The sequence below is a fragment of the Danio rerio genome, chromosome 14, assembly GCF_052040795.2.
Source record: "Danio rerio strain M-AB ecotype USA chromosome 14, GRCz13ab, whole genome shotgun sequence".
Taxonomy (NCBI): domain Eukaryota; kingdom Metazoa; phylum Chordata; class Actinopteri; order Cypriniformes; family Danionidae; genus Danio; species Danio rerio.
The window spans coordinates 9,418,328-9,440,000 of NC_141034.1; the positions used below are offsets into that span (position 1 = coordinate 9,418,328).

Below are 21,673 nucleotides of genomic sequence, written 5' to 3' on the forward strand. Positions count from 1 at the left end.
CGTAACTTCAATTATTTTGACGTGGCTTTCAGTAAACCACGACACGATTTTCAACATGCAGCTTTTATAAGTGTTTGTATACTCGTTGTGTCGTGAGACAAGTGTCTAATTATGTTGTCGCTAAAACTTTAGTTTACTATAGTAACCTCCTCAGTGGCAAATATTTTCCTTTTTAAGCGTCTTTTTGGATGATAAAGATAAACTTTGGTATCGCCAAAATGTAAAGATAACACAAAAAATAATGTATTTGAATTAAAACAGTTTAGTAAGATCCACAACCGTTCGTTTTCCCCTTTTAATGGTCTAAACTGTAAACAAAATCCTCTGTAATTTACACCTGGCATGAACTATCTGAGGTTATGCCAATTTTAGATGTTATTCTGATTTCTGTGCATGTGGTGATGGCAAGCATAATATAGTCCATGATTATCCAATCCCAGTAATACTAATCTGAATCTACAAACACAGCCTTTCCATTATGCTTCCCCGGCTTTTAAGTATTTACCGGTAAGATAATAAACAGAACTGTTCCTCATGCTCGTCTGGTATCCAATGATTCAGAGAGAAACTCCAAGTGCTGCTTAGAATTCTTGTGGTTTGTCTTGGAGCTTTAGTGAGGACCGCTAGTACTTTCTTTCAAAGTGACTCTCCAGCTCCTTTCCCATGATAGCTATAAGAGATCAGGTCAGATTTTATTTCTTTTTTTTTTTTTCTGCCTTGAGTCAAGATGCAGGTCTGCCATCCAAATGTTCAATCAAGCTCTTGAAGTTGCTTTAGGAAAATGAAATTATCCCATGACAAAGACTGACTGTCCTCCAGCGGCATAGAGTTGAACGGGATTTAATATAAACAAGATGAGAAAAGGCTAGTCTAGGCTTGGCCTATACCAGAATACATCTTGTGCGAAGAGTAATCCATTTCAAAGGAGGCAGGGGAAAAAATGACAAGGCCAAAAACGCCAGACGTCAAAGAGAGCCTTTGAAGGTGTGAACTTAAGTATGCTATAATTAAAAAGAAAAACTCCTTTGAGTTTCAGAGCGACCAGAAACATCTCTTCAACAAAACAAGTTCCTAAAGTTTGGAGAGGAGGAAGAAAACAGCAGCTGTGTGTGGGAGAGCGAGAGGAAGGGAGGGAGAGAGGGAAGGACAAAAAGAGGCAAGTGCTAAGGACAAAACATAATCTCCAAGATAGCCTAAATTTCAAGCATTCAAAATTATTATGGTTTCACACCTTAAAACGTTGTTCAGATGTTGCATTGCGAGACATGATCAGGGTTTTGTGCTTAAAACATTGCATGTAGGACTAACTTTATATCCCAAGCTTCCTTTGGTTGTCAGTTGTTTTTAAAACAAATGAAGTATTTCTTGCTAAATGACAATCTTTTTAATTAAAATAGTGGTTTATTTTAGCTAGAAGGAGTGAGTTATCTTTATGCCACTACAGTAACTTAGTTTGCTTCTCCTGAATCGTGTTATGGCTAAATGTTAATTAAACTTGTCAAAACTGACCAACAGAGATGTATTTAGAGTTGCATTTTGATATTTGAATCTATATGAAAACACAGCAGAAACTAATGTCAGCCTCTGCATAACCATGTCAAAAAGTCTTATGAAACTTACTAGCATACCTTCACTACACTCAGATCTGATGATATGTAGGGCCAGATGGAATATGCGAACGTTATTGTGGGAGTATCAAAACTAAAACCTTAATACGTGAAATAAAAATAATATATTTCTTACTTTTATTTAATGTTTAAAATGCAAATCCAATTAGATTCTCTTTATTTTTATATAAAGTAAGTCTCTCATACAATATCTCTACTAAAAGACAGAACATATTACTTTACAGACTGCATTGCAAATAAATCAGATGAACATTTTCATATTAGTCAATAAAATTTCTGTAATTTAAAAATTTAATAAATATAGATTTACACACTGTGGCGAAAGGGGCGTGGCCGAGAGCCGTGGGAACGGAGTGAGGCCATCGCGTAAGTGGATACACCTGCGGTGCGCACCTGCCTCGGATCCCATGGAAGGAGCTCTGGACGATAAAAGGAGGAACAATGGCAGAGGGAGGCGAGAGAGGACCGGGCCCGGACATATTTTACTTTTGCTTTCAGTTTGACGGCAGTCTCCGTGAGGAGCTGCTGTCCGTTTGTTTTGGTTGTCACTGTTATTAATAAATATTTTAAAACTGCGTCGGTTCTCCGCCTCCTTCTTGCCGGTGGCCAAAGGGGCCGTGAACTTCATTACACACACATTTACTCAAGTAAATAAACAGAATTAATGATGGGCTAAAAGTCTGCGGAATTCTGCATGCGCAGATTCTGTGTGGGCCTAGTGATGTGACACGATGCATAAACATGCATTAAATGCATATACTAAGTGTCTGTTGACTCCTTACAAACCACACTTAGACAATTTCCCAATATACATGTTAAAGTAATCCAAAGAAATACGTTTACACATTTATCTTATGCCTTTTTAGGTGGTACTGAATACATTTTTATATGGTACATTTTGCGTTCTGACCAAACCCTCCTTAGTCATGCATGGCCAGGGGCGCCTTCAGCCGTTTTAGGCCCTATGAAAAAATAATGAGTGAGGCCGCCCTAAGACCAAAAAGTGAGGGTCTTTTCAAAAAACTTACAATTGACTCAACTTAAAACTGTAAGGCAACATGCTGCAGAGCTTTTCGAGTTGATTCAATTTAAATCCAGTTTTTCCAGTGAACTAATTAGTACATTAAAACTGCATGCGAGTTGAATAGGAAGTCTGAATTCATAGTATTTGAAAAACAGTATGCTATACTATGATGCCATGTGAGAGAGGTCATGAATGGGAGTAAATCGATTCAACTGGCGTAGATACAGGAAGGTCATAATGACAAATGGCGAATGTAGTACATCCAATTCCCATTCATACTACTCATTCATACTATATAGAATGTACAACACCACATCAGAAAAAGTTGGGACAGTATAAAAAACTGAACTAAAAAAAGACAGTAGTGCTTTCCAAATTTACTTTGACTTGTATTTCATTGCAGACAATATGAACACAAAATATGTCATGTTTTGTCTGGTCAACTTTATTTCATTTGTAAATATACATACTTTCCTGTCATTTAGACCTGCAAAACATACAAAAAAGTTGTGACATGAGAAGTTTAGGGCTAGTAATCAGGTAAATAAGTTAAATAATAATGTGATTTGAAACAGGTGATGTCAACAGGTGATTATGATTTGGTACAAAAACAGCATCCAAGAAAGATCTAGTCCAGGGCTGGCCAACCCTGTTCCTGGAGACACACCTTCCAGCAGATTTCAGTTGCAACCCATATCAAACACACCTGAACCAATTAATTAGGACCTGAACACCACGTGATAATTTCAGGCAGGTGTGTTTGATATGGGTTGCAACTGAAATCTGCAGGAAGGTGGCTCTCCAGGAACAGGGTTGGCCACCCCTGGTCTAGTCCTTTAGGAGCAAAGATGGGCTGAGGATTGCCAGTTTGCCAACAAGTACGTGATAAAATTATTGAAATGTTTAAAAACAATGTTTCTCAAAGAACTATCGTGATCTCCGATCCCTCAGGCAGCACTGCATCAAAAATCCTGATTCATCTATAAGCGATTTCACCACATGGGCTTAGGACCACTTTGGCAAACCTTTGTCAGGTAGCAGAACACGTAGTTGCATTCACAAATGCCAGTTAAAACTGTACTGTGCCAAAAGGAAGCCCTATGTTAAGTGTCCAATTGTGTCGTTGGAGGCATCTGGGTTGGACCATCACACAATGGAAACATGTACTGTGGTCAGATCACTCAGTATTTCAGGTATTTTTTGGGATAAATGGATTCTGTGTGCTTCGGAATAAGATTTTTTTTAATTGCAAAATGCGACAACTAAGACCCTGTACCGTTGCCCACCTTAAGACTTATTTGCAGGAAGAATGAAACGAAATTACACCTAAACACTCCATCACTTGGTGTCTTTAGTCCCCTGAACATGTTTAACATCAAGTGTTGTGAAAAGGAATGGAACCATAAGGTGGTAAATGCTTTACTGTTCCAACTTTTTTAAAAACATTTTTTGCAAGAACCAAAGTTGTTTGAAAGAAAAAAATGTTTGTTGTATTATCTGCAATGAAGTACAAGTTAAAGTAAATTTAGAAATCACTACTTTAATTTTTTATTTTACTGTGGCAACCCCTGATTAATAAAGGGACTAAGCATAAAAGAAAATGAATGAATGAACTCTTATTGCCGGCAATTTTCCAGAAAGGTTGTATGTGTGAACAGGTCCTTTTTGAAAATACCGGTAAATTCGTTCTGGCTTTTTCCGGAAAAAGAAGTTGTAACATTACCGGCAATTTGCCGGAATGCTGCACTGTGTGAATGCAGAAGGAAGATTCCAGTAATAAGCGCGTGCACGTCTAGAACGTGCTGACGTGAGACTTCTGCTTTAGCCAATCACAACAGTCAGACGCATTTACGTTCGCGCGGTTTGTGAGAATAAAAGCTTTTGAATATTTTTCCAGACACATTTAGCTGCTAGAAGTTAGTCAGGTCACGTTTATATGTTCTTCTTAATGCCAACTGTGTAAATAATCATCGATGAGATGCTTATGATAAGCCGTTGTTTGTTTACCTTCAAGCTTTGCGTGTGCCTGTGGAACAGCCTGTGAGTGTCAGCACACGCACATATTATGAACATCTCGACATGCGAAAGTGATCCTGAGAAAGTTGTTCACAATATTGATCATCCACAGAGTTTGTAATTTAGTCAAATGTTTGCAAATACAAGCGCAGCCGTTTAAAGCTCATTTGTGGTGAATGATGTCAGAATTTACCGGTATTTTGGAATGGATGTGTGAATGCTCTTTTCCGGAAAATTTCCGTAACGTCCTCGCCTGTGTGAACAGCGCTTTTTTTCAATATACCGGTAAAGTCGTTCCGGATATTTTCTAGATATTTACCGGTATCACTGTGTGAAAGGGGCTATTATCAAGCTGAGACATGGTATAAGCCCCTTTCACACATACAGACCTTTCCGGAAAATTACCGGCAATTTTCCGGAAAGGTGGTATGTGTGAACAGGTGCTTTTTGAAAATACCGGTAAATTCGTTCTGGCTATTTTCCGGTAAGAGAAGTTGTAACATTACCGGCAATTTGCCGGAATGCTGCGCTGTGTGAATGCAGAAGGAAGATTCCAGTAATAAGCGCGTGCACGTCTAGAACGTGCTGACGTGAGACGTCTGCTTTAGCCAATCACAACAGTCAGACGCATTTACGTCCGCGCGGTTTATGAGAATAAAAGCCTTTGAATATTTTTCCAGACACATTTAGCTGCTAAAAGTTAGTCAGGTCACGTTTATATGTTCTTCTTAATGCCAACTGTGTAAATAATCATCGATGAGATGCTTATGATAAGCCGTTGTTTGTTTACCTTCAAGCTTTGCGTGTGCCTGTGAAACAGCCTGTGAGCGCCTGCACACGCACATATTATGAACATCTCGACATGCGAAAGTGATCCTGCGAAAGTTGTTCACAATATTGATCATCCACAGAGTTTGTAATTTAGTCAAATGTTTACAAATACAAGCGCAGCCGTTTAAAGCTCATTTGTGGTGAATGATGTCAGAATTTACCGGTATTTTGGAATGGATGTGTGAATGCTCTTTTCCGGAAAATTTCCGTAACGTCCTCGCCTGTGTGAACAGCGCTTTTTTCAATATACCGGTAAAGTCGTTCCGGAAATTTTCCGGATATTTACCGGTATCACTGTGTGAAAGGGGCTATTATCAAGCTGAGACATGGTTTACACAGCTTTTCAATCTATGGCACATTTAAAGGGTTCCTATTATGCTTCTTTGCATATTATTCTTATTGGAGCATACAATGTATATCAGATTTTTTTTTAATGCATGTGTGTGTAAAACAAAATAATTTGCACAAAGAAATGATGGGGTTCTTCTCTAAAGAAGTTTTTACTACCCCCTTTAAAGCATCATTACGGGCGTTTTACGCTATAACTAATGTGGTTCAAATGATGGATCTGCGACAGAGAAACTACGTTTTTTTGGGAAACACTCGTCACTACATCGTTCTTTTCCCAAATGATGCATCGTGCTATGATAGTTCAGCCGCGAGTTACACTGTTGTTTGGGAAACGCCCCTGTTTTGTGGTTTTCATTTTCTTGAATCCGCATCAATAACTTTGATTTGGTAAACAAACCTTGTGTCATTCATTCATTTTTCTTCGGCTTAATCCCTTATATATTATTATAGACGTCGCCTCAGCGGAATGAACCACCAACTATTCCAGCATATGTTTTTACAAAAGTATGCAAACTCCACACAGAAAACCCAACTGGCCCACGGCCTTTAAGGCAACAGTGCTAACCACTGAGCCACCATGCCGCTCATACAAACCTTGTGTCCGCAAGGTAAATTGAAACATCCTTCACCCATGGTTCACATACTATAGAAGTCAATGGTTGTTGTTTTTGTCCTCTAAATTCTTTAGTATATCTTCCTTTGTGTTCAACAAAAGAGTTAATGATGACAGAAACGTCATATTCGTGTGAACTATCCTTTTAAGAAACTCTAAATAATCAATAACATTTCTTTAGATTTAATTAATCTTAAAATATACAAATATTTAAGTTGTCTATCTTAAATATTCAAAGTATGTTTGATTTTTTGACTCCGTTTTTAACCTAAATCATTACAAGGGCAGGCAATTTTGGAGAGCTAGATTGCTAATAATGTTTGTAAATTGCACAGTATTTAACTGTAACTGTATTTTACTGTAGAACAGTTATGCAGTAAGTTACTGTATTTTAAAGTTGCATTTGAAAAAGTACGGCATTTTTAAAGTAAATACATACATACATTTCTGTTAGTACATATACATATACAATAATTCCAAGTTTAAATGTTAGAATGTTCTAAATGAATAGGGCATAGGGGGGATAACTGGGAATAGAACACAGCCAGGAACTATGTTTCCAACTACAGCTCTAGAGGTGTAGATGCAAGAATACAAGTTTGCGACGCAGTTTGCGAATGTTCAATGGAATGATAGATTTGGAAAATGCCAAATTAACAAACTATGTTTGTAACGACAGAACTTGGGACCTTAGTTGGCTAATGATGGATTTCAGAAACGCACCCCAGATCAATTGAACATATTAAAATATGAATATATAAAATGTATTAAATATTCAAAACCTATAATGAATAAACAATTTCTGTTCTAAGAAGTTTAGCCTTTATATTTTTCTGGAGTTATATAACCTATTCAGAAACTTAAAATCCTTTTAGAAATGCTGTAGTTATTTTTTCATTTTCCATTTGTATAATGCATTTAAATACTTTGGCATTAACTGTGACAATGACTTTTGTGACTTTTGGGATTGTTCTCCCAAAATGAAAATTATGTGATAAATTGGTTGCTCATTCTCCACTTGTTAAAAATCTAGTTTATGTTTTTGTTGGTCACAAAAGAAGATATTTTAAATAAACAGTAACAATGGAAGTCGACAGCTTCCGTTTTCCAACATTTTTCAAAATATCTACTTTTGTGTTCAACAGAAAAATGCTTTGAAACCATTTTAGTGTGACTTCATTTTTTGGGTGAACTATTGCTTTAACTGAACTTACTAAATATTATAAACTCTAAAACAATCACATAAAGCAATGACATTTGGTAAGGTTGTTATAAAAACTGACCAAAACAAAGCTGCAGACGCCAATTTAGCAGCTTTCCAGTCAACGCTATGTCAGTATTTCTCACAGACTGTCTTTTCCAGACACCATCATTGCATAACAATGCTGACAGTTTTCTGGAGTCTTTCCTTGGCAGCGGTGTTTCCAAGCAGCAGTCTGATATTCAACAAAAATCTTCACAAGCAGTGAAACATCCACCACAGCAGGCTGAAACTACTGACTGACTGCTTCCTAATTTGTTTAAATTGGAAATAATACAATGTGTTTTTCTAATCCAGTAGTTCTCCCTCATGCATTTAACAGAGCCATTTCATAAAAGACCCACCGGACACATTTAGAATAGATTTACTCGGATATTAATTTCACCTTTCATTTAGCTTCCTGGAGAGAAATGATAGATATCCAAGGCCTCAATCTAAGCGTTCCCATCCTTTCATTTTAGGTACACCCTTCCTTATTTCACTTCCACTCCCTATCTTTCTTCTCATTGTTAATTACAGTTCACCATCTACATGATCGTTAATCTTTCAAAAACAGCTTTATAGCTGCTCTCTCTCCACCTCTCCATTATGACATTATTATAGTTTGGCCAAGAGGGCTGTAATTGAACTTCAAGCAAAGGCAGAAGGTACAAGACACCAAAAGCCTCAGAGAAATGAGATTTGAACCAAAAGGAGACACCAGAGGGCTGGAATTTTTCAAGGGCTGATATCATTCCGAAAGTACGGATTTCTTCCTGTTCAAACATGAAGCGTTAGATTTTTTTTATATGATTCTGAGCAGGAGAAATCGTGACGTGGATGCGGAGCCTCGAGCGCCATCGCGCGGCCGCGGACGAGGGAAAGGCCTCGGGGCCGCTCTGGTGGTTCGTCGAGGTATTGCGAATTAAGATTTAAAGGGATACTTCAAACACAAGAATTACATTTCTGTCATTATTTACTCACCCTTCACTTGTTCCAAACCTGTCCGAGTTTCTATCTTCTTTTAAACTGAATATAAAATACACAGAAAAAAACTAAACAACATCAAACGGTGGATATCAAACTAGCTTTCAGCTTTCTTCATATCTTCCTTTGAAAAGAAATTTAAATCACTTAAGGGTGAGTAAATAGTGAGTACATTTTCATTTTTTGGTCAACTATACAGAACTCAAAAACAGCTTATCCAGTCCCCCCCCCTCGTAACCTCCCTTAAACTAAATATAGTCTCTTGCCTTGCCACGTCATCTTCCTCTCTGGACTTTCTGTGTGACATGAAAGGTCTTTGGAAGAGTTTGTTTCAAGAAAGTTACTCAAAAACTGACCTAGATCATTTCAGACAAACACACTACAGTTAAGAGAAAGCTTACACTGGAGAATATAATGACAGGTGATGAGGAGGTTTCATTAACCTGTGGTTGCTCTGTGGTACAAAGATTATACCAAGCGCTAAATGACTACCATAACCCCTATATGACATTCAAATAAATTATTTCATGGAACATATATAGAAAAAACAATCTTATAAAAAATGTAAAGCTTATATAAAAATCTAACAATCTGATTAGTGATATTTCAGATGTCTAAAACATACTTAAACTTAAAACAGCAGAATACTTGGTTACACATTTTTAGTGTCCACAATACACTTAAGAATATGTTCATAAGAACTACTTATTTAAAACGACCTAAAACAACACAATTATAACCACTTAAAATTGTAAAAACTATTAAGTTAACTTAATTTCTTCATGTTCTAACACTAATAGATTGTGTGGAACCCAGCATTTTTCACAGTGTAATTATATATTCAAGTACAGAGTCGTATTAATAATCAATGTGTGCGTAAAATGTTCATGGAGCTTCATATGATTACAGTTGAACAACTGAAGTCACGTGGACTTTTTGGGAAAATTAACTCTTTAACATTAGGTTTTGGGTTATTGCATAGAATTATGCAACGTTTATATGCTTGATACATTGAAAAAAAGATTTTACAGCTTGTTCAAACTAATCTGAAATGAGCTGGAACAACACAATACTTAAGTTTTTTTGGGAAAACAGTTTTTTGTTTGATCCATTTAAAGTTTAGTTATCTTAATTTGTGTTGGGACAACATGAATGAATTGTGTAGAACCCTGCATTGTTTACAGTGTAGTAAGCACACATACATTAAATGACACTTTACATTATAGCAGGGGTACTCAAACTTTTCAGCTCGCGCCCCTAAAATAACAACTCCAGTGACTTGTGACCCCCACTATGCTCGGAGGTGGTTATAAGCAGGGCCAGACGGAATCTGCGGACGTTTTTTTGCTATTTCTGCTGAGAATTTTAGTAAAAATCTGCGGATTTCTGCGGAATTATTTTGGGAGTATCAAGCGGAGTATCACAACTTACTCCTTAATATATTAAATAAAAAGTAATAACTTCTGAATAAAAACTGAATAAATTCAGATTTACACATTTACTCAAGTAAATAAACAGAATAAATAATGGGCTTAAAATCTGCATAAATCTGCGGAATTCTGCGCGCGCAGATCCCGTGTGGGCCTAGATAAGCAAACAAATATTGCACACAATGGTGCACACACACACACCAATAGGAACAATATAAACAGAAGCTTATTGTCAACACAAAAAAGTGCAACAGTCTTACAACCATATCTTTTTTATAATCATTATTCATTTGTTTAATTTGATATTAACCTCACTTAATAAGAATGGTGAGCACAATGTTTATAGCGCAAAACTATTCTTGGTTTAATATTGGAGACTTTAAGCCACTTGGAGATCATCCTCTTTGTTCAGTCGTGGCCTTATTTTTTAATGTATGCGAGTGCCACAAAGGTGTCAAAGTTTAATATTGTACTGCAAAATCAATCTGCTGCCACTCACGCTATTGCTGTGATGTTAATCAAGCATATTAACCCCAGGGATCACAAATAAAATATGATAATTAATTAGATGTGATAATTCTAATAGTTTAATAAACTATGAGATATTTGGAAATCACCAAGCGACCCCCCCCTCATTGTCTCGTGACCCCCACTTTAAAAACCACTGCATTAAAGGACACTTTATGATACATACATGATCAGACATTCTAAATGGACAATAAATATACTAAATATCACCTTTAAATTGAAATGAGAAAAGGTGGCTGTAAACATATTTTATTTAAAAAGGAGCATAAATCATAACCATAAATAAAAGCATTTTAAAGTGGGAAAATCTCACAAATAATAAACATTAATTTGAAGTTTTCTTTGCTCACATTTACCAATAGGACATTTAATTGTGAAATTCATTACAATGAGTGATGTGTAAATATAAAAAGAATTGAACCGAACATAACTTCAATCAATACAAATTTATTTGATATATTTTACAAAGCACAACAAACAATGACAGAAAAAAACTATATCAATTTTCATAGCAACATGAAGACAGTAAATGAAACTGCTATTTCCAGAGTATTTCCGAATAACTTGTGAATTGTGTTTCTTCTTTGAAGAAAGCAGTAGCACAAATGTCTACACAAAACATCTGGGGTCAATACAGAGTATGGATCTTGTCTTTGCAGAATAAGTGTAACATCTTAATCTACTCTCCTTCGTTGAGTAACATGTTGGGAACGCCTTTAGAGATGGGAAACTCTCGGCCAGATTCAGGACACTGTAAACATCCCTCTATAACCTCCACCTGAGGAGAAGACGACGCTTATAAGTATGATATACTATATCACTATGATATCAAATCCTAATGTGAAAATGGGGTGTGTGTCCAGCACAATACACAGCACAAGAAAAAAAGCTCAAATCTACTTTTACAGATCACACAAATAAAAAGTAGGTGATGATGGCATTTCATTGTAAAGCTAGCAAAGGGTTTATTTTAAAGAGTTGTTTTGAGCAATTAGTCTTTAAATTGAACATGTAAATAAAAAAAGTGTTCCCACTTTATATTAAGTGGCCTTAACTAATATGTACTTACACAGGAATTAATAGTTTGTTACATTGTACTTATTGTGTAAATACATGTATTTATTGAGTACTTATGCTTGATTAAATACCGGTATGTAATTACATCTGTAACTAACTTCTGTAACTACATTTGTAAATACGCTGCTGACCATTCCCTACACCTTAACCCACCCTTAAACCTACCCTCACCACCAAACATGTCCATAACCCAACCCCTATCCCAACTCAAGTGTTCTCAAATACATTAGGAACACAGTAACTACATTGTATTTATTTTTTGATTCAAGTACATAGTAGTTAAGGACACTTAATATAAAGTGGGACCAAAAAAGTATTTAGATTTGTCAAATTAATCATGCATTACATTTTTTATTTTTTTATTTTTCGATGATTTGATGGTTTTAATACAGAGGTTCTGGTTGGTTGGGGGTGTTTAAAGAACTGAACAATATTTTGGGTTTTTGTGGTTCCAGCGGCTAATAAATTGGGAACGTCCCTTCCTGTGGGTCAATCTTTTAAATGCAATTTTTTTTTTACACTTTTATAATGGATCTTAGATAAACGCATTTAACTACTGTTGTATATGTGTCGTTAGAAGTGTGCGGGAGGTGGGGTGGGTGCAAATTGTTTTTATTTGGCGGGGGTCTCGATTTCGATTAAAACTAGGATGTTCAAAATATTGTAGTATGCTTCAAAGCTATACTGTTCATCATAAATCACTGTCCATTATATAGAGGACTCTCATTTTGACCTTGAGTCAAGACGACTGTAAACTAGTTGTTCTTCAGTTTATAAACACTGTTAAATTTAGGCCCCGTTTACACTAGTGTGTTTTAGTTTGAAAACGCATAAGTTTTGCTACGGTTACGCCATTTGTCCACACTACGCCGGAGTTCTCGAGCGCCGAAAACGGAGCGTTTCGAAAACGCTGGAGAGGCCGTTTTCATTTTGAAACGCTGCCGCTCCGTCTCAGTGTGGATGGGGAAAGACGGAGACATCTGAAAACGGAGGCGGGGCTGCAAACGTTCGCCTATCTGATTGGGGCTTTTCCTCAATATTAAGTAGCCCACACACAGTTCAGTCTCGCATCCTCTTCTTGTAAGTTCAGACTTCGCAAGGTTGATCAAGGCTGCAGTCTCCCCCTTCTCAGTTTGATATGGAAAACATACCGAGGACACGGGTAAATCTTCAAAGGGAACAGTGTACTTTATAACTTCATTCACATCACCCTGGCTACGTTGTTTCACTTTCTCAACAATAAAATGTAAACATGATATAAGGAACTGCCTATTTTCATTTTAATATTAGCAACTTAACAGACAGCAGAAATGTTGAGGCGCCGTGCTGCATATATGAGCGTCATCTTCACTGTGTGGATATTTATAACAAAACTGCCTCCTTTCAATTTCAGTGAAAATACGAAACGCACCTTCTCTTTTGCTGAATATCAGTTTTAATAATCGATAATTATAAAAGTATAACATACAATAAGTTTATACATTGTAGGAAATAAAGACGAGCAATCAGTCAATGTACCTGGATTAATCATTAACTTATCTTTGCGCTTAACCAAAACATGTTACCCGTGAACAAGTAACTTAATAGATTCCAATGACCAAAGTCAGGGAATTGGCCTATGTCGTCAGATAAAGACAACAACATGAATGAAATATCACGTTTAGCAAATATAGTGAGATTAGATCCAGCGGGAGATGCGTGATGAGCAGTCCGACAAGCAGAGCTCTCATCTGGGTAGAAATGCTGGAGCGCTTGCCCGAGAGTGTGTGTGTGGTCACGTGATGTGCGTTTTCAGCGTTTTGGTGTGGACGGAGAGCTGTTCAGAAACGCTGGGTAAAACGCGAGTGTGGACGCGGATCGTTTTCATTCTACAACGCCGTTTTAAAACTAAAACGCACTAGTGTAAACGGGGCCTTCCTGACTGAATAAGCATACATTTTATTTCTGAAAAGTCGACAGAATCTGCTGACAGCTTTTACTATTTCTGTGCAGAATATGGGGGGGGGGGGGTTGACAGAGTGCGCGTGACGTGTCTGAAGAGCGAGGAGGGATCCGTGGGTGAGAAGGGTGCGCGACTTATTTGAGGACCGGGAGGGAGACGCGCGATTTCCGGGACATTATTACTCGTTTGCGACTGCAAATGCATAGAGACTCCCGGAACTTCCGGGAGACTTGGGATGTCTGAATATTACGTTTAACAACTATAGTGACATGCGATCCAGCTGTATATCCTTGATAAACTGTCGGACGTGCACTGCTCTCTGGAGCCCAGAGGAGCGCATGACAGTGTGTGGCTATGTCTGTGTGTGGTCACGTGATGTGCGTTTTCAGCGGACGGAGGGCTGTTCAGAAATGCTAGGTAAAACTAGAATCATTTTTGTTCTAAAATGCCATTTTAACACTAAGATGTATTAGTGTAAACGGGGCCTGAGTGTGTATGTTTCACGAGCGATGCCGGCTCAGCATCGTGTTGTCTATTGACCATCGGCGATGGACGATGGCATCGTCTAGCCCAAATGCGGGTTTAATTTAGGAAATCAAGTTAGAATTTGCTATTTTTACTATTTAATGTGTCTCACCTCAAGAAGAACTCTGTGAACTTTGCGTAGGAACTCCTCATCATTCTCATAGTCGGGTATGAGCGTGTCGGGCAGTTCTTGAGACTGACCAAGCTGATATAAAAAGACAACAACTCATCAGTAACCCACATTCCAACACAGTCTACTTACTAGGCGGTCATTCAGAATGACAAATTAAAAATGCCATAAAACAGCATCTCCACTCACCCATTCTGCTGCCTGGACCAAAGCAGGCCATTCCAGCTTGGGAATCATTCGACTCACAAACTGAGCATTGAAGTCCAACTCGTTCACTTTCACTTCTGTTGCCTTCATTCACGATCAAAGAAAGAGAGTCAAGACGTGTCATTTAAAAGCTTGATTTAACTGCATGCATGTGGATGTGGATCAACGTGGAACAGGGGTTTCAAGCATCAAAACAAACTGAAAATACTTTAAATATCAGACTGTTCATTAGTGTTTACTGTAGGACTGCACAATATATTGTTTCAGCATCAATATAGCAATGAGGGCATTCGCAATATTCACATCGATATGAATTTCGGAAGAGCTTAAAGTTTTAAGGCACAAGAAACTGCATGACACTGAATAAATATTCATTTGACAGAATTATTAATATGATGAAGACTATAGTGTTACTTTACATTTGCATACTCAATTTTTGTACCTAAATACTGTAAAGACTGTAAAGCACTGTTTTTTTATCATTGCTCTGATGTGTTTATCAATGCTTGAAATATATTTAGTATTTTGCATTTTAATGCAAAATGATTTAATCCCGTACAGAATCATCTAAATAAACCCAAATTAAGGTATAGGCATGGGCTGGTATAAGATTCTGACGGTATGATAGGCTTGGATAAAAAGATCCCGGTTTCATTGTATTGCAATTTCTGCTCTACAATATATTATTTTTATATGTCTGGCTAAAAAACTTAACTTTTTACCCCTTTGAACACAATATATTTTATTTTGAGAAACATTTATAATATTTTGGAGCAGTAAACATGTCAGCTAAATAATTCAAATGAATTATTGACTTCTGCTGTCTTCATTTGTTTCAAAAACACAGATTTCTTTACAATTTCATTCATTTTCTTGTCGGCTTAATCCCTTTATTAATCCGGGGTCGCCACAGCGGAATGAACCGCCAACTTATCCAGCAAGTTTTTACGCAGCGGATGCCCTTCCAGCCGCAACCTATCCCTGGGAAACATCCACACACACACTCATACAGTACTGACAATTTAGCTTACCCAATTCACCTGTACTGCATGTGTTTGAACTGTGGGGGAAACCGGAGCACCCGGAGAAAACCCACGCGAACGCAGGGAGAACATGCAAACTCCACACAGAAACGCCAACTGAGCCGAGGCTCGAACCAGCGACCTTCTTGCTGTGAGGCGACAGCACTACCTACTGCGCCACTGCTTCGCCCCTTCTTTGCTATTGTCCAAAAAATCGTACACATACCTTCGGAATGGTAAAGCAGAAACCTTTGGCGGTTTTAAAACCTTGACTTTTCCAAACTGCAGTATACCTTGAAATCAGTTATCATCCCGCATTCTATCCAAATAAAGCATGCTGGTTACATTATATTTATATTGCATATATATTTCAGAAAAAAAAAAAATGCAATGTCCAATTTTTCCAGTATTGTGCAGCCCTAATATACTGTGTAGTTTATTCTGAAAAAGGCATACTTTTTGCAAACAAAATTATGACTATCATACTTTTTTTTTTTTTTTTTACAGTGAATTACTGAAAATACCCAGTAGAATACAATTCAGTGCAAAAATAGTTTATATATATTTAATCAGTCATATTTTCAAACAATAACCATTTAATCACATTAAAAGTCTAGCATGTTAAAATACTATGGTGTTTTTAAACCATAATCAAACAATCTGTTGAAGTTTACAGTAGGGTTGTAACAATATACCGGTATGACGGTTTACCACGATTTGAACGTGCACGATTATCATACCATGAACAATTGCATATCAACGGTTTTAACCCTTAAAGACCGAGACAGCCGCCCGCGGCTAAAAATAAGTATTGCTCTTAAATGTTTAATAACTTTTGATCCGCTGATCCGATTCATACAATTCAAAGATTGGCATATAGAAGAGAATCTCAGCTTTCCAGTGCTGTATCACATATCATTCGGACTTTCAGAGGCTCCGGAATCAGTGCGGTTACGTCATCAACATTTGACAACGCTGATTTGACAAAGAAACGCTCGTCACTGTGTCTCCGGACAAATCAGACATGATACATTGATGCATTGTCCCTCCTCCATGCCCAGATTGGTTCAAACTCGCTATATCACAACCAATAAGCATAGGTTTCGCTTTTGTTTGTGGACCAACACTGAGCTTTTTGAACAACACGGAATGAGAGATAGGCATACATTTATGCGCGGCTAAATAAAACGCAAAAAAAAAAAGTTTTGCATGAAATAATTCTCATACTAAGTACTTTTGCATGCACAGCAGCACAGAAACATGACAAAACAGTGACACAGCAAAGACGAACTGCTGCTCTTGCTGTTTTCAAAAGACGCAAATGAAGGTGCAGCTGTTTGTCTGCATTGCAGACAACCATATCCAAATCCATGCTGGCACATAGAACCTAAGGATGTTCCATATTGAATCTAGTTTCGTTATGTAACTATTTATAGTATAGTAAATATTTATATCTATTTTTTTTACTGAGGATTTGCACCATGTTTATTTGGACTTTATTTGGACTTTGACACATTATTTATTATTTTCTTATTTTTATTTGTTCATTGTAAGTGGTGTTGTTTATAGTAACTAAAAATATATTATTTGGAAAAAGTCAAATTTGCTTCACTGTTCTATTATTTTGTAACATTTGTAACATACCGTATACCGCGAAACCGTCAAACCGTGGTATTGTTTTAGACTATTATCATACCGTGAAAAATTCATACCGTTACAACCCTAGTTTACAGTATCTATCAACTATAGCAATAGAAACAAATGATCTTAAACTATACTTAGTTTACAACCAAGTAAATTGTACAATACACCACAGCTAATACTACAGTGTGCTGTATCATTTGTAACAAAATGCTGCAAACACTATATAATATAAACTCACCCACCACTTTATTAGGTACACCTGTCCAACTGCTCGTTTACGCAAACTTCTAATCAGCCAATCACATGGCAGCAACTCAGTGCATTCAGGCATGTAGACATGGTCAAGACAATCTGCTGCAGTTCAAACCGGGCATCAGAATGGAGAAGAAAGGGGATTTAAGTGACTTTGAATGTGGCATTGTTGTTGATGCCAGACGAGCTAGTATCTGAGAATTTCAGAAACTGCTGATCTACTGGGATTTTCACGCACAACAATCTCAAGGGTTTACAGAGAATGGTCTGAAAAAGACAAAATATGCCACTCCTGTCAGCTAAAAACAGGAAACTGAGGCTAAAATTGGCACAGGCTCACCAAAATTGGACAAAAGACTATTGGAAAAACATTGTCTGGTCTGATGAGTCTCGATTTCTGCTTTGGATGGTAGGGTCAGAATTTGGCATCAACAACATGAAAGCATGGCTCCATCTTGCCTTGGTTCAACAATTCAGACTGTGGTGGTGTAATGGTGTGGGGGATACTTTCTTGGCACACTTTGGGCTCATTAGTACCAATAGAGCATCGTGTCGACGCCACAGCCTACGTGAGCATTGTTTCTGACCATCTCCATCCCTTTATGACCACAGTGTAGCCATTTTCTGATGGCTACTTCCAGCAGCATAACGCGCCATGTCATACAGTGCGAATCATCCCAGACTGGTTTCTTGAACATGACAATGAGTTCACTGTAGTCAAATAGCCTCCACAGTCAGCAGATCTCAATCCATTAGAGCACCTTTGGTATGGGAGATTCTCATCATGGATGAGTAGCCAACAAATGATATCATGTCAATATGGACCAAAATCTCAGAGATTCAACCTTGCTGAATCTATGCCCCGAAGGATTAAGGCAGTTCTGAAGGCAAAAGGGGTCCAAAGCGGTAATAGTAAGGTGTACCTAATAAAGTGGCCGGTGAGTGTACTTTACTATATCATGGTTCAAAAACACTATAGTAATTACTATGGTATTTTTTTATGTGGGTTTATTTAAGGATCATGGTACAGCTGTACATTTCTTAACTTATTTCTATCATCAAACCATCAGATTAAAACGCAGTAACGTTAACATTTAGCATTATCATCACGTTACACATGTGATAATGTTACACATTATTATACAGTTTGGTATAAATGTATGTAACGTTAAATAACAATGTAATATTATTTCGCCCATATTTAAATATTTTAGTTATTATATACAGTCAAACTATGTGACTGTAACATTTCATCAAGCTGCAAATGCAAGCTGTTTTTTGCAAAAAAAAAACAGTTGACAAGTTTGTAACAATATTTGTTTCCAATGCAGAATATGAATTACATTGTCAATGAAAAAGAGATACGAGAAAGAAAGACAGGAAAAAAAGAATAAAAAACATGATATAAACTTGAGGGTAAGACATTTAAGAATCAAGAACAGTACGTAAATTAAGGTCATTACAAAATAAAATAGTTCTGTTTGCTTTCTTATTTTTAGATAATGAAATTAATTGTATATAAAGCTCACCTTGATAATGAGCGGGTATCCTTTGGTAACACCTTTAACGTGCGAGGTCAACATGTTGTGTGTTAACAGCTTCATGTCGGCGGTGTGTGGGTATATATTCTAGTATTAAGACTCAAATATTTGGTGATTACAGAAGCGTGGAATTTAAGAAGTTCAGCATAACATAAACACGCGTTTATCACGATGACTGTGTGCAACCGCTGAAACAACTCCCCGAGAAACAAAGCACGGTGTATTGGGTTCCGCTTAGCCTGGCTAACTAACATTAGTCTCAATTTTTTTCCAAGTAAGTTTTAAAGTATAAAGTACAATTGCACAAATGTATGTTTCATAAACTGCTTATTTAAAATGGCATTAATGCCGGCAATTAATTCTATCCAAACTAATATTCAGTATAATTCTATTATAGCTGCTGGTTAGCAATTAAACTCAATAAAACAACACTTGCAGACTCTCGGAGAAAGCCAAACTGTAATTGTATTTATTTTAAGGTTCTCCACTGCTTAAATTGATAGATAAATTATTTAGGGGTATCAACAGAGTCTTTTGGCACGTTTGATATGTTTGGCCTTGTCTGAACTACAAGTACTGTACTTTGTTCTCAAATAATATTTATTTAGTGGCAGTACTAACTGACATTATGCCATCTTTTAAAAACATTTTTCTAAATAATTGAAACCCCATAATAACCATGTAAATATATACTCCCTGGCCACTTTATTAGGTATACCTTACTAGTGCCGAGTTGGACCCCCTTTTGCCTTCAAAACTGCCTTAATCCTTCGTGGCATAGATTCAACAAGATACTGAAAATATTCCTCAGAGGTTTTGGTCCATGATGACAGCATCACACAGTTGCTGCAGATTTGTCAGCTGCACGTCCATGATGTGAATCTCCTGTTCCACCACATCCCAAAAGGTGCTCTATTGGGTTGAGAGATGGGGACTGTGGAGGCCATTTGAGTACAGTCTCACTGTCATGTTAAAGAAACCAGTCTGAGGTGATTCGGGCTTTATGACATGGTGCGTTATCCTGCTGGAAGTAGCCATCAGAAGATGGGTACACTGTGGTCATTAAGGGATGGACATGGTCAGCAACAATACTCAGGTAGGCTGTGGTGTTGACACAGTTCTCAGCTGGTACTAATGAGCCCAAAGTGTACCAAGACAATATCCCCTAAATCATTACATCTCCACCAACATGGCATTTTTGTCCCACAGAACCATAAAAAAAAATGCTAAAGTGTTGTAAATGCTATAATACACTCTAGAATGGTTAAAAAATGCTGTTATATTTATTATATATTAGTGTTTTAGTGTACTATAGTATTTTTTTCATGTGGGTAAAACACACATCCGCAACTGTTAACAAAAAATGCTTGGTTAATGTAGCATTTGTTAATGTAATAACTGCTCAGAAAGCCGAATCCTTTGCTCAGTTGTTAAAAAAAATAGATTTTCTAAGAGAGCAATGACACAAAATCTTCCTTTAAGGAATAATCTATTCATTCCTCTGTTTTAAAATGTACAACAGCAAACTACAACTTTTTTTCAAATGCACATTTTTATTCCTTTTTTTTGTATTAATTAGTTTACACATTGTCTTGGTACTATACAGGTAATTCTTACAGCGTATGATATAGTTGTAATTACAGAAGAAACAAACGCACACTGATAGCTATGAATCACATAGCCTGTCAGTCAACACACACGCACTCGCATGCACGTCCAGACACACTCACACTGAACACACACTGTACATACATGTAAAAACACACGCCAAAACGCACTTCCCTTACACTGTTATGCAATAAACAAAAACAAAGAAGCGAATGTAACGTTACCCACTAAATCTCAGTCGACTGACTGACCCCTCATCTCTCAAATGCTCAACATCTTCATTTTTTTTTTTTACATTTCATTAGTCATTACAAATATGAAATAAAATGTTTTAAAACGTTTAGGAAGGCAACTAATGAGACGAAAGCAAGCATGGTAAATGGCAGATAAAAGGTTAAGTCAATCAAGAGCACGTCTGGGTCACATTTCACCAGAAAATCCAAAGAAATGATATATTGATTGAAGAGAAAGTCATTGTTTTCGGAAGTTTTTCATGGCAATTTAACACATTTCTATCCATAATTATTATTGTTGTAATTATTAAAAGTAACTATTACTGCAATTTGGAAGAAAGGATTATAATAGCAAAGCAAAGTCTCTATATATGACCATGATTTCAAATTAAAACTGTACTATAGTGTGTATGAGATGTAAATATGCACACTTGTCATGAAAACTAAAATGAGAATTCTCACAAAGTTTGTTTTAAATGTAAACTCTTAGTTGTATTTTAATTTCGGGCTGAAATATGACCTGGACATTTTTTTAAGATTCCCCCGAATTCCCCAATTCTTCCTCACGACCGCACCACAAGAGTAATGAAATTATAATTTGTTTAGGAAAGAACGTTAAAGAGGACAAAACAAGATCTTTATAATGTCGATTTATGGCACAAAGACATAGGGATTGAGGACCATGTGTAAAAAAACACAAGCGGACGAAGAAGAATCACTTTCTTAGTGTTAAATGACAACTACGGTAACTCGATGCTTTTAAAGGAACACTCCACTTTTTTGTAGTAAACAGGCTCATTTATAGTCAGTGTTTAACAGTTGAGTTTTACCATTGTGTAATCCG

At 36.9% G+C, this 21,673-nt stretch overlaps 2 protein-coding genes across 11 annotated transcripts in view; both read right to left on the reverse strand.

The window, feature by feature from the left end:
• Window positions 1-11,075: 11,075 nt before the first annotated feature.
• On the reverse strand, window positions 11,076-19,171 carry trmt112 (tRNA methyltransferase activator subunit 11-2). Its single transcript, NM_001020752.1, has 4 exons — window positions 18,977-19,171; window positions 14,512-14,613; window positions 14,305-14,397; window positions 11,076-11,426 (listed from the first exon to the last, which is right to left on the reverse strand). The coding sequence occupies exons 1-4, from the start codon at window positions 19,049-19,051 to the stop codon at window positions 11,328-11,330; spliced, it is 369 nt and encodes a 122-aa protein (NP_001018588.1). The 5' UTR covers window positions 19,052-19,171; the 3' UTR covers window positions 11,076-11,327.
• Window positions 19,172-20,521: 1,350 nt separating this feature from the next.
• atg2a (autophagy related 2A) overlaps window positions 20,522-21,673 on the reverse strand; it is a 76,694-nt gene continuing 75,542 nt past the window's right edge. For 6 of the 10 annotated variants that reach the window (XR_015507012.2, XR_015507011.2, XR_015507016.2 and 3 more), the window contains one exon: window positions 20,522-21,673. This exon is cut by the window's right edge. The gene's annotated coding sequence lies outside the window, so the exon portion shown is untranslated. The other 4 variants (XR_015507014.2, XR_015507013.2, XR_015507018.2 and 1 more) reach the window with 1 other exon arrangement.

Excerpts from the sequence above, each read along its gene's own strand:
- trmt112 (NM_001020752.1), bottom strand. The coding sequence starts at position 19,051 with ATGAAGCTGTTAACACACAACATGTTGACCTCGCACGTTAAAGGTGTT. Across the intron at positions 14,398-14,511 it reads TGGTCCAGGCAGCAGAATGG|CTTGGTCAGTCTCAAGAACT; the intron begins GTGAGTGGAGAT and ends TTTTTATATCAG. Across the intron at positions 11,427-14,304 it reads TTCACAGAGTTCTTCTTGAG|GTGGAGGTTATAGAGGGATG; the intron begins GTGAGACACATT and ends TCTTCTCCTCAG.